At 48.5% G+C, this 10,919-nt stretch overlaps 1 protein-coding gene across 1 annotated transcript in view; it reads left to right on the forward strand.

Annotated features, from left to right (window-relative positions):
• Positions 1-10,588, forward strand: part of LOC119391581 (kelch-like protein 20) — a 25,456-nt gene extending 14,868 nt beyond the window's left edge. Inside the window, exons 4-6 of the mRNA XM_049415332.1 lie at positions 7,214-7,409; positions 10,126-10,245; positions 10,515-10,588. Coding sequence (XP_049271289.1) covers positions 7,214-7,409; positions 10,126-10,245; positions 10,515-10,588 — 390 coding nt within the window. The remainder of the gene's footprint in view (positions 1-7,213; positions 7,410-10,125; positions 10,246-10,514) is intronic.
• The last annotated feature ends 331 nt before the right edge of the window (positions 10,589-10,919 follow it).

The following is a 10,919-nucleotide window of genomic DNA, read 5'->3' on the forward strand; positions in this document are numbered from 1 at the left end:
GCGTTCCATCAACCTCGTAGTGCTTGTGTTGTGCCGCTTAGTTCAAGTGAAAATCAAGTTTGGCGGTCCGCATGCAGTTAAGGCTATTCAGACCACCCGCCTCCCAAAACGGGCTTTGTGACCTAGCATTTGCCATGCCGCCCTTTCCTTTCCGACAGCCGGCGCTGCAGAACAGCAGAGCACAGCCCAGCAAAAACGAAACTTTTGGACCAATGCGCAGGTCCCCATACTAGCACAAAACTTTTCTTTTTTCTTGAATCAAACCAAATACACAAGATGCATTTTATTCAGTCTTGTAAAGCACTGCAATGTTCTATTTTACCATGGGTAGTTTGAGTACTAGTCACTCTACTGAGGAGTTTCTACATCATCGGGCTCTCGTTCCGGAATGCCCCACTGGTGGCGCGAACCGTGTGCTACATTTCTCGTAATTTGTCGATTGCTAAAGCGCTGTTGGGCATAATGACGTTCGAGACGTTCTCAAGCACTGACCTTTCACTGTGACATAAATTGTTACTTGCTTTTAGTGTGCATTTAATGTACGCCTGCGGGCAATGTTTGTGATTTTCACTTCTCCTGCTTACATAGGCACGCCTGACAGAAGGTGCCGCGGTGGCACAGTCGTTAGTGTGCTCGGCTGCTGACCCAAAAGTCGCGGTCTCGATCCCGGCCGCGGCAGACGCATTTTGATGGCGATGAAATGCTAGAGATCCCTGTACTTAACTTAGGTGCACGCTAACGAAGCTTATGTGGTCTAATTTCCGGACCCGCCACTAAGGCGTCCCTCATCATATCATGGTTTTGGCAGGTGAAACCCCAGATTTATATAATTAGGTACCTCTGCCAGCGTACTAGTGCTGAACGTAGCCTTGAGCTCGTTTTATTTTTGGGACGTTAAACCCCAGATATTATTATTATTATTATTATTATTATTATTATTATTATTATTATTATGAGCTTATTTTATTGTGGTTTTATTGTAAGCGCGAGTGAGAACCTGCATGCGACTACTCACTCCGTGGCGCGATGACTTTAGCCGCTCGGCCACCACGCATACATCCTCTAGCATACTGACGGCGAGCTATCTATATACACCATTTACCGTTGGTGGTGCGCACATCTCGGAGTTTCTTCAGCGGTTTGACAGAAAACCCGCGAGATGGCGCAAAGGGCCCACGGGCGCGCTTGCCGTATTCTGTCCCGCCGCATGCGTGCGTCCGCTCTAGGGCTTTCCTTGCGGCACCGTTTAGGTGTCGACCGAGAAGCGAAGCGAGGCTAGCAATTGGGAAGGCGATACGAACACGGTTCGATTACGCTATCGCGTTTTACTCTTGAAAGTGAAACTCAATTGTCCTCCAAGTTTTTGTAGGCGCCCATGGAAGACACTAATTTTGGCAGGAAAGCCTGCTTGGTGTGTTACACCGTGACTGATACCGCAGCACTCACGTTGTCTAATTTGTTGCCGTGTGTGAGGCCCCGATTCAGAAAGCGCCCTCCCAGCGTCACCTAAGTTCTTACAAATACGATCTCATGGAGCTTCAGACGGTGGGGCTTTTGTTTCTTGTAATCTTGGGCGGGTGTCGTGAAGTCAAACAACAAAATCAACGACGCTAGCAGTAACTATCGGCACCGGGCGCGGAGCGAGTTTGGGCTGGTGGCGCCTCTTTCGGTGGAAGCGCGGAACTAATGGCATGTGGGTGCCGGAAAGGGGCAAGCGCTTGCTGCGAGGACGCGGGGCTGGATGTTGGCTGCGCTTCAATGTGCGCTGCCGAAATGCCTCGGGGAACCAAGCCCGAGCAGACAGGTTGCGCTGTAGCCTGCACAAGCAGCATCTCAAACATGGATAAAGCTGGGGAGTACATCCAGTTCCATTGGTTCCCGTCTGCAATCGCCGTCAACGACGGCCTTGCTCGCGCACTGGCCGCCAACGACGGCCCTCGTCGGGTCAGGTTACATGAAATACACAGACTGAAGATAGCTGTTCATATATTAGGATCGGCGAAGCATCGAAAAAAAATTGCAGTGGCTTAGCTCGGCTATGCCAGGATATACGTAGCGTTAGCAAAGGTTCAGCTGATTATTCTTAGCTTTCCAGATTGTCTAGGATTATTAGCCTTCTTTTGTTCATTCTTCGTACGCTGAACCGCTAATTGCCAGGCAACTACTTCGGGATCCGACGAGATAAGCCTCTCGCCTCTTCTGCGGCGTTGAGCAGCATTTGCGCTCTCCTTCTCCATGGCGTTACCCACCTGCAAACGCCAGTCAGAGGCGCTATCACGTGGCTCCAGCGCTGTGTCAGACGGCGACTGCACAGCGAAGGCGAATAGATGCGCGCGCGCTGGCGCCAGTGCGTCTACCATGGCTACGACGTCACTCCTCTCGAATGCGCAGACCGGAAGCGGCGAGTCGCGCGGGGCGGTGTGGCGGAGAGAGCGTGACATCGCGGTGGCGGAGTGCGCCGAGAGCGGTGAGCCAGCTGTGTGACATCACTGAATCTTGCGCATGCGCAGCACGGCTCATGAGGATCCACGTGAAATCGGCTCCGGCTAGGCAAGTGTAGCTAACACTGCAAAAGGAAAACAAAACGGGAACAGGAGTGTGCAATAGGTACAACGGAGGAACAATATGTGCAATCGGCGAAGCATCGCGTAAAAAAAGCCGAAAATCGAATCGGAGACGTAGCGTCGGCTTTTTAAATCGTGGGAGACAATGTTTACGTGTATAGAGAATAACGAAGTATTAAAAAAATTACGCCATTTTCCGCTAAAGGGGACCATGAGCCGATCCGAAGCCGGAGCACTTGCACGATCGCGTTCCGTTGGCGTTCGTTGGGCATGCTACCGACCTCGCGTCGTGGAACGCGAAGAGGAACGCTACGCGCGTCTTGTCTTCCATCTAGCCTGGCCGTTGATTCTCACAGGGCGAGCGGGGAACGCGGTCGACAGGCGCGCGATAGGGGGGAAGCGTATGAGAGGAGAGAGAGGGGGAGGGGACGCGCATGCGCTGGCGCTCATCGCGGCGTTGCGCAGGAGAGAATTTCGGCATGTCTAGCAGGCGTTTCAGAGGAAGAGAGTGGAGAGGGAGAGGGGAAAAGGGGAGTGGGGGAAGGGAAGAGGAGGAGTGGTGATGGTGAGTGGAGAGGAGGTGTGTGGAGAGGGTATGCGCATGCGCAGCATGGGTGGTCACGCCGCACACCACCACCACCACCGGATTGAACTCCGCTATAAGATGCTTCGCATCTAAAAATAGAAATGGTGCTACTTGCATGTAGATCCACATAGCAGCTTATTGCGTTAAGCTTCGTCTGCGGGGCGCAGTTCCAACGCAATTTATTCATTTTTATTTATTTGGGAATACCTCACAGGCCCCGTAAGAGGCATAGGGTGAGGGGGGCACACAGTACAATTCAATACATTGTATATGAAGATTTTCACAGAGTACAAATTACAGGGTAGTAGAATAAAATAACATGTAGAAAAGAGATTAACAGATAACTATACGTGCAAGCGAGAAAGAAGAAAAAAATTATTTGTGCGCGACATGGTAAGTATTGCGTAGGAGACTGCAGCTCGTTGTCGCCTTTATATGCCATGATGTCGTACACGTGACCTGCATCGTGCAAGCGGCGACCCTTTTCTAGAGCAGACGCATGAAAACGTGGACTCCAGCTGGTCAAGGCTTTAAAACCGCAGCGCAAAATAACTGACAGCACCAAAGTTGAACTTGCGCTGTCAGGACTCGTCATCCCACCGATAACCCTCCAGACAACAGCGAGTAACAGCGAGTTCTGCAGTTAAAATGAATATATATTTATTTGACAGTTTGTCGCCAATCGGGCCCGTTCCATTTGCAGTCCCGAAGGGGGGGGGGGGGCATCGTGCCCCCTCTGGTCCGCCTCCGAACGAAAACAAATGCCTAAAAGCACAGCACCACACAAAGAAGCTGACTCGTTTGATGTTTCGACGGCGCTCATGGGTTTGCACATGAAAGGGATACGTGTCATTCTTTCTAGATGACTTGGCGACCATTAAACGCGTCCACGACCGCAAACGACTGCGCGGGAGTCTCGAAGCCCGACGACGGGCCCCGCTGTCTGAACACATGTTCAACAGTCTAACGCTTCGTGCATTGTTCAAAAGAACACTTCCTACCGCTTCTCTTTGCCTCTGGGCGTCAAACGCAGAGAGAAACGCCACCGCTTCTCTTCGAATATACGCCGAAAGTAGCAGAGCCTCCTCCGCGTCGTCTGCTTCACATGCCAACGCTGTCCCTGCCGCCGCTTGGGGCGCTTTTCGGGAGGCGTGCAGCGGGCGCCTTACGACGGCCGCCCGGCGCCTATACTCTGCGTTACAGCATCCATGATCCTATTTCCTGATTATCAGTCACATACACACTTATTTAAGCGTAAAGATCGCAGAGGAATTTAGCCGCCTTGGGTTACAGGGGCGCTAAAGACAAAGAACTTTTCTCGCACTTGGCAAGTTCCCTTTCACAGTACTAAAAGAACAGCTCCTGCCACCAGAAGACGCTTGCTAAGCGACAAAAGTGACAAGATAAAAATAGACGTGGCGACGCCGCAATTGACGTATCCGCACCGCAACAGCATAAATCTGGTGAGGGTTTCCTTGGGCTTGCATAATTCTTGCGTCAGTATTAACTTGTGCGCCGCCCTTAATGAACACCAACAAGCAATGAAGCCAAGGAAAGTATAGGGGACGTTGTTAGTGATATGAATATGCAAACGTGATATGAATATAAAGAAATTAGAGTTATGAATAATTCATAGTCAGGGTTCTAGTTCTCGCAGTCTTGTTGCCTTCAGGTAGTACGTGAGGGATTATTGGTCAGCTGACAGCTCGTAGAAAGGTCACATGCTACGTGAGGCCAGCAGGCAAAAAAGTGTTCCACACTCGCCGTAATAGCTACGAGCTGCGCCGATTGACACTCCGAGGCTTAAATGCACATATATAGCCGATAAAGTGGACGGGAGGACGACCACCGCTGTAGCTGAATTGGTAGAGCATCGGACACGTTGTCCGAAGATTGCAGCTTCGCTCCCCGCCGGCGGCACGTTATCTTTTCGTCCAATTTAAGTTCTTCAACTTTATGTAATAATTACTACAGGTAACCTCCCCTATGCTTCACTTGGCTACATTGTCTGTTGGGTTTCGTTAAGGTTGAGTCTGACACAGAAAAACGAGCCTTTAAATTCTCCTTCCTTGCGTCCCAACGGAACACAGGGACATAACATGCCAATTTTCAGGACATTTTATTGAGCCGGTGTGGCTAAAATAAGATAAAAGGACTCCATGAATTTTTCAAAGTCGAACTAGCGTTCACGTACTTTATAAAAATTGAGCGCGGAAAAATGTTGCGCAGCGAATCTCGCGGGCACGGTTTAATTTGCTCGCCACGTTGGTCGGATTTCGATGGTGCGAACTACAGAAGCACCAGTGCACTTCAGTTAGATGCTCTTTAAAGGACCACACGTGGTGAATTGCGATTCGGCGCTCCCCATTATGGCATGTTTATAGTTGTACGTTCATTTTGGCACGTAGATCCCGGGGCCTAATTTCAGCTTGAATAAAATGTCGACATAATTATTTGCATCGTCAAAGATATTGGCCTGTCTTTTTCCGTTTCACGTAGCTTAATTTAACTTTTTCAATGCAGGGAGTGCCACACTGTTTGGAAACTTCGTCATTGCTTCAGCTTTTGACAGCGGAGTTGTTTAAGCCGGGCGCAATCTGTCTGTCGGAAAGAAAAAACTATCATCATCATTAACCGACACGCTCTCTCTTCGTCCTCCTTTTCGTCCTCGTCTTCATCTCCTGATTCGCTCCCACGACGCGTGCGCCGATTTCTGCGGCGCATTATGCAATAACTGTGATGGGCGAGTACAGAAAGAGAGAGAAATAAAGATAGAGAAAGAGAGAAATTCTAAGGGGAAAATTTTTCTTCGCGAGACGAGATTCGAACCAGCGTACACACGAACCGAAGGCAAGCGTCTTAACCACTCGGCTATCCAAGCACGCTAGCAGCAGAGCACAGCATAGACTTGTACAGTGTAGTAAAGCAAGGAGAAGGGAAAGGGGAGTGAGGGTGAGGACGACAGATGTGAGGGTCACAAGGAGGGAAAGGAGGTGGGGAGAACAAAGCATTGAACGAAAGAGAAAGAGAGAAATAGAGAGAACGAAAGGCAGAAAGGAGGAGAGAAAGAGACAGAATCAAAGAAAGAGAAAGAAAAAGAGACCGATAGAAAGACCCAAAAAGAGAGAGAAACAAAGAAATAGAAATGAACAGAGAAAAATATGCATACACAGAATACATAGAAAAGAGAGAAAAGAGAGAAAAAGAAATAGGGGAATGAAGAAAGAGAAAATGTGCTAAACCTAGCACCACGTGTAGCAAGAGCCAGTACTACATGAGTGCCCATCAGCTCTGCTGTCTTATAGCTTTGCGCTTGCTGCGCAAGCTAAGCTAATTTTTCTCTTAAGATGACGCGCAGGGCACGAGTAATCGATTTCATTCTAGACCCAACGCGAGCGCTAGCGATAACGCTGAAAGGTTCGATACGGCTTGCATAAAAGGCGACGCACTTCACATAGGAGAAGATTACCGGCGGCCGACGAACTTGCTCGACGCTAGCAGTGTACAGCGTGCATTGCTTTTGCGTTGAGTCACTTCGTTTTCTGCGCGCAGGTTCGCCCAATAAAGAGTTTTGTCTCTGCCAGTGTGAGTGCCGCCTTCTTCACCACGTGACAATACTACCTTGAACAAGTGTGGTTCACAAGTCATTGTAGTTACGCTTCTATCTTAATAAAATAGGATCGTGTCTTTTACGTGCGAAAGGCACGATATAATCATAAGGCGCTCGATGTAGTAGGGTACTCCAGATAGATGCGGCCACCATGGCCGCATCTATCTGCGCATTTATTAACGCGCGCTGAAATCAATGTGCACCAGTGTTTTCGCTTTTCTGGGCGGGCATTGCACCCGCGTCTTTAGCAGCGCTAGCTCAGCCACGCACCATCATAGCACCTCAGCCAGCTGGTCCGCGATCTTCATACAAGCTTACACTGGACGATGCTGCCTTGAGCCATCACGGACTGTCCCTATTGCGTACATAACTGTGATTGTGGGTGTGGTGGTTCTGGAGTTATAATGTTCACGATAGCGGTTACTGTGATTACTGTGACGATTGTGACGACAGTATACGCCCTCTTGCAGCGCTGGCGGCTACACAGGTTTCTCAGTCCTGGATACTGTGGAGTTTTACGATCCGTCCACCGACGTCTGGACCCACATGCAGTCCATGCCCTGGCGACGCAGTGGTCACAAGTTGTTAGCCTACGGGGACATGATCTACATCATTGGCGGCAGCAACGGCGTCGCTCGCGTCTCCACCCGTACGTCTCTTTTTCACTCGTTAGTCGTTAAAGCACGCGTCTTTGAAGCCAACGTAAATATTTTTTTTATTTGGCGTTCGGCAATGAGTACTTAACAATGTTTCGGGTCACTTTATATCTATACGACTAGTATTAGCACGTGCACTTGATTTGGCGTCGCGGAAACCTAAGTAGTCATTTCTTCCTGGAGCATAATGCCGGGTAATTCTAAATGAATCCTAAGGTTCGCTGCCCCAGCGGGCTTGTGTAACAATGCGGTGTGAAGTCCTACGTAGCTACTAACAATATTCGCAAACGACTAAGTGACGATAGTTTCGAAACTGTGCTCATTGATATTCTGGGGAATGGGCGCGGTAATGCAGAGGATATGACATCAGCGCACCGCATATCAGAGACCTAGTATGTCGACGGAGCATTTCCACGAGCGTGCGTGAACACTATACTCCGTTTCACACATCCGGTGCAACGCTGTGGCAAATATATAACTCCACGCATCTTGTGTTCTGTTTTTGTCCTTGTAAACGCTCGCACAAGCCTCGCGTGACGCGTCGTGACGGGCTGAAAATGAAATACAAAAAAAAAAAAACAAGACGCTAAGCGATCCAGCCGTAAAACAACAGTCGTGTAACTGGGTTTCTTGGAAAAGCGAGCAAAAGTATAAGCAAGCAACAACGAAGCCAAGCACAAAATATTGCGATTTGTTACTTAGCCTAAAAACGATAAGAAAAGAAAAGCAGGGGAGGGGCGAAGCATGTAGGGAAGGGTGTTTCAACTCCACTAACGTGAAACCTGTGGAAGGGCGAAGCATGCGGTGTGTGCCGGTGTTTCCCACATCAAAATCATTGCTAATGGGCAATCAGAGACACAAGAAAGATTAGACACAGAGACCCGCAGCGGACACAGATCCGCTTTTAGTTAATGTGCACGCTGCGAATCTTTATTGCTCAACTACGTACAGGAGTAATCACCCACCGGCACTACATTGCAGGTCAAGATGCAGTGCCTGTACATACGGGGTGGCCGGTGAACGGTTGTACAGCGCAGACAGTCGGTTTTTTTTTTTTGAATCAAGAAACTCGCTAGCAGACGCTGCATGCATCGGCGTTGTCTCTCGTGGGCGAGGGCGCGTTTTCGTTCCTTGCGAGCTGGTAGTTCAGTGTTCATCGCAGAAAGAGCGTTTCCATAATCAACGCGCGCCGTTCGCTGCCTCTCGCTTACAGTGCACTCTCGCCACATGGCGAATGCTGAGGCAGTGGCGCCCACTCTTGCACTCAAGCAAATGGACAGGACACGACGATGCGCACGGCGACAGCGGACGACGACGCCCGCCGATACGCCGAGGCCCTAAGGTGCTTCGCCCCTAAAATCGATTCTGCTAGTTAAAACATTGTACTATTTCTTAATGCGAACATAATTACTGCAAGAAGTCTCGCTGGCCTCCACAGCGTCGCACTTGATGTGTGAAACGGAGTATAGTCATCGTCTCCACGGAATCGTGCCACAAAATCACAGTGTTCGAACGCGCCATGACGATTAATCCACCGTCTTCCACACTTTCCTGTCTAACTTGGCAGTAATCACATTACAGAAATAAAGTTAACTCCTGCTGTAATTATTAATGTAATTAAATTCATTTGTGTGCTGGTTATTTTGTAATGCATTAAGTTAGTTCACGTGAGTACTTTCAAGAAAATTACTCATTACTTTCCAAATTCAATTTTAGTAAAATAGAGCACGTCCGCGTCTCATATCGCATAAAAAATTCATCAAGAAACCAAAGAAAAATGACAAAGACAAATAATCTGAATGCCAAACCTGCAGCGTGGGAACGAGGCAGGACCACAGAAAAGCCCCATAGTTAGCATCTGAAATCGAAGCCTTCAATAACGTTGCTGGAAGGCCACGGCCCTCGAAACCCCAAACAAGACGTCATGGCTGTTCGTGCTACGAAGAACTGAAGTCATATCATGAAGTCATACCAACTAGCCCTCATAGGAGGTTTACTTCCAAACAAGAGGGGTCAGTAAACATTTGTTCAAGTAATTTCACAGTAATGCCATTACTTTTCAAAAGTAACAGTGATTCATTCACATTACTTTTAGCTAGCTGTAATTTGTGATGTAATTTAATTGGATTTTGACAAATTTATAATACAAATGTTGAGGTTTGACGTCTTAAAACCGCGATATGATCATGAGGGACGCCGTAGTTGAGGGCTCCGGAAATTTCGACCACCTGGGGTTCTTTAACGTGCATTTAAATCTAAGTACACGGGCCTCAAGCATTTTCGCCTCCATCGAAAATGCGGCCGCCGCCACGGCCGGTATGCGATCGCGTGATCTTCGAGTCAGCAGTCGAGCACCATAACCACGAGACCACCGTGGCGAGTTAGATTTTGAAAAATTCTAGATACATAATTAGTAACGTAACTTAACGATTTTAGGAGTGATTTTGTCATGTGTTTCCGGCGTATATCGCGGAAGTACATGAATGAGTGACTGCATGGCTACGGCTGTCAGATGATTAGTCAAACTGCGGCTTCGGCATGCAAATACAGAAGCATCCTATTACATATGACGTGTCCAGTTTATATGTGGCTATTGACATGTTGCAGTGTTCAGAAACTGTGCAAGTGCGAGATACCAGGATCATGAAAGGCAAAGCCAAGCGTTTCTTTCAGGCGTCATATTGAGACTTGTTCATTTACGTGTTTCAGTGCAGCAGCTTGACGTACAAAAACATAGATACTCCGAGCTACCCAGCATGCCTCACGCCAAAAGCAACTTCGCCGCAGCCATACTGGAAGGCTGTATCTACATCATCGGTGGCTTCAATGGTAAGTGTGCTCAAAAAGTCCGTAGGATGGCCTCTTTAAACTTGAAAAAATTCACGCACGATTACGAGATTGCCTAATGCGAATTCTGAGCGCAGCTCTTTTGGTGTTTTCATTTGGCGATAACTTAACCCTTTGTAGGACAGCCGTACAAGTGTGCATTTGAAACACTCACAATAAAAAAACGGTCCGAATTGGCGCCGCTCTTACCGGTGGTACCATCTACCGAGGTATTCAAAAGGCTATTATGAGTCTTTACATCGCTACGACAGGTGGCGCGGACAGCAAGTTGGATTTTGCGCGTGCCTTGATTACTGCTGGGTATCCGCTGCAGTGGCCTGAATGAGCGCCTTGAAAATATTGCTTCAACGCACCTGTGAAGGCTCCCATTTTACCTGTTTACTAAACAAAGCCTAGTGACTCACTTGCAACACAGAGATATTTTGCCTGTTTACTAAAGAGAGCCTAGTGACTCACTTGCCACACAGATTTTTGCTGCGCTTATCGTTAAGTTTCCTTCAACGAACCATTCTCGGGCCCGATTTTGGCTGGTGATGTTAGCCCTAATAGGACTGCTATCGCACCAGTACAGCTGCACATATGCAGTATTTTCCTTTCTATTGAGCGCCGGTTTTATTCCCAAAAGCGGCGTCAATCGCAGTCGGCGTTAGGTGCAG

The sequence above is a fragment of the Rhipicephalus sanguineus genome, chromosome 4 (assembly GCF_013339695.2).
Source record: "Rhipicephalus sanguineus isolate Rsan-2018 chromosome 4, BIME_Rsan_1.4, whole genome shotgun sequence".
NCBI lineage: Eukaryota > Metazoa > Arthropoda > Arachnida > Ixodida > Ixodidae > Rhipicephalus > Rhipicephalus sanguineus.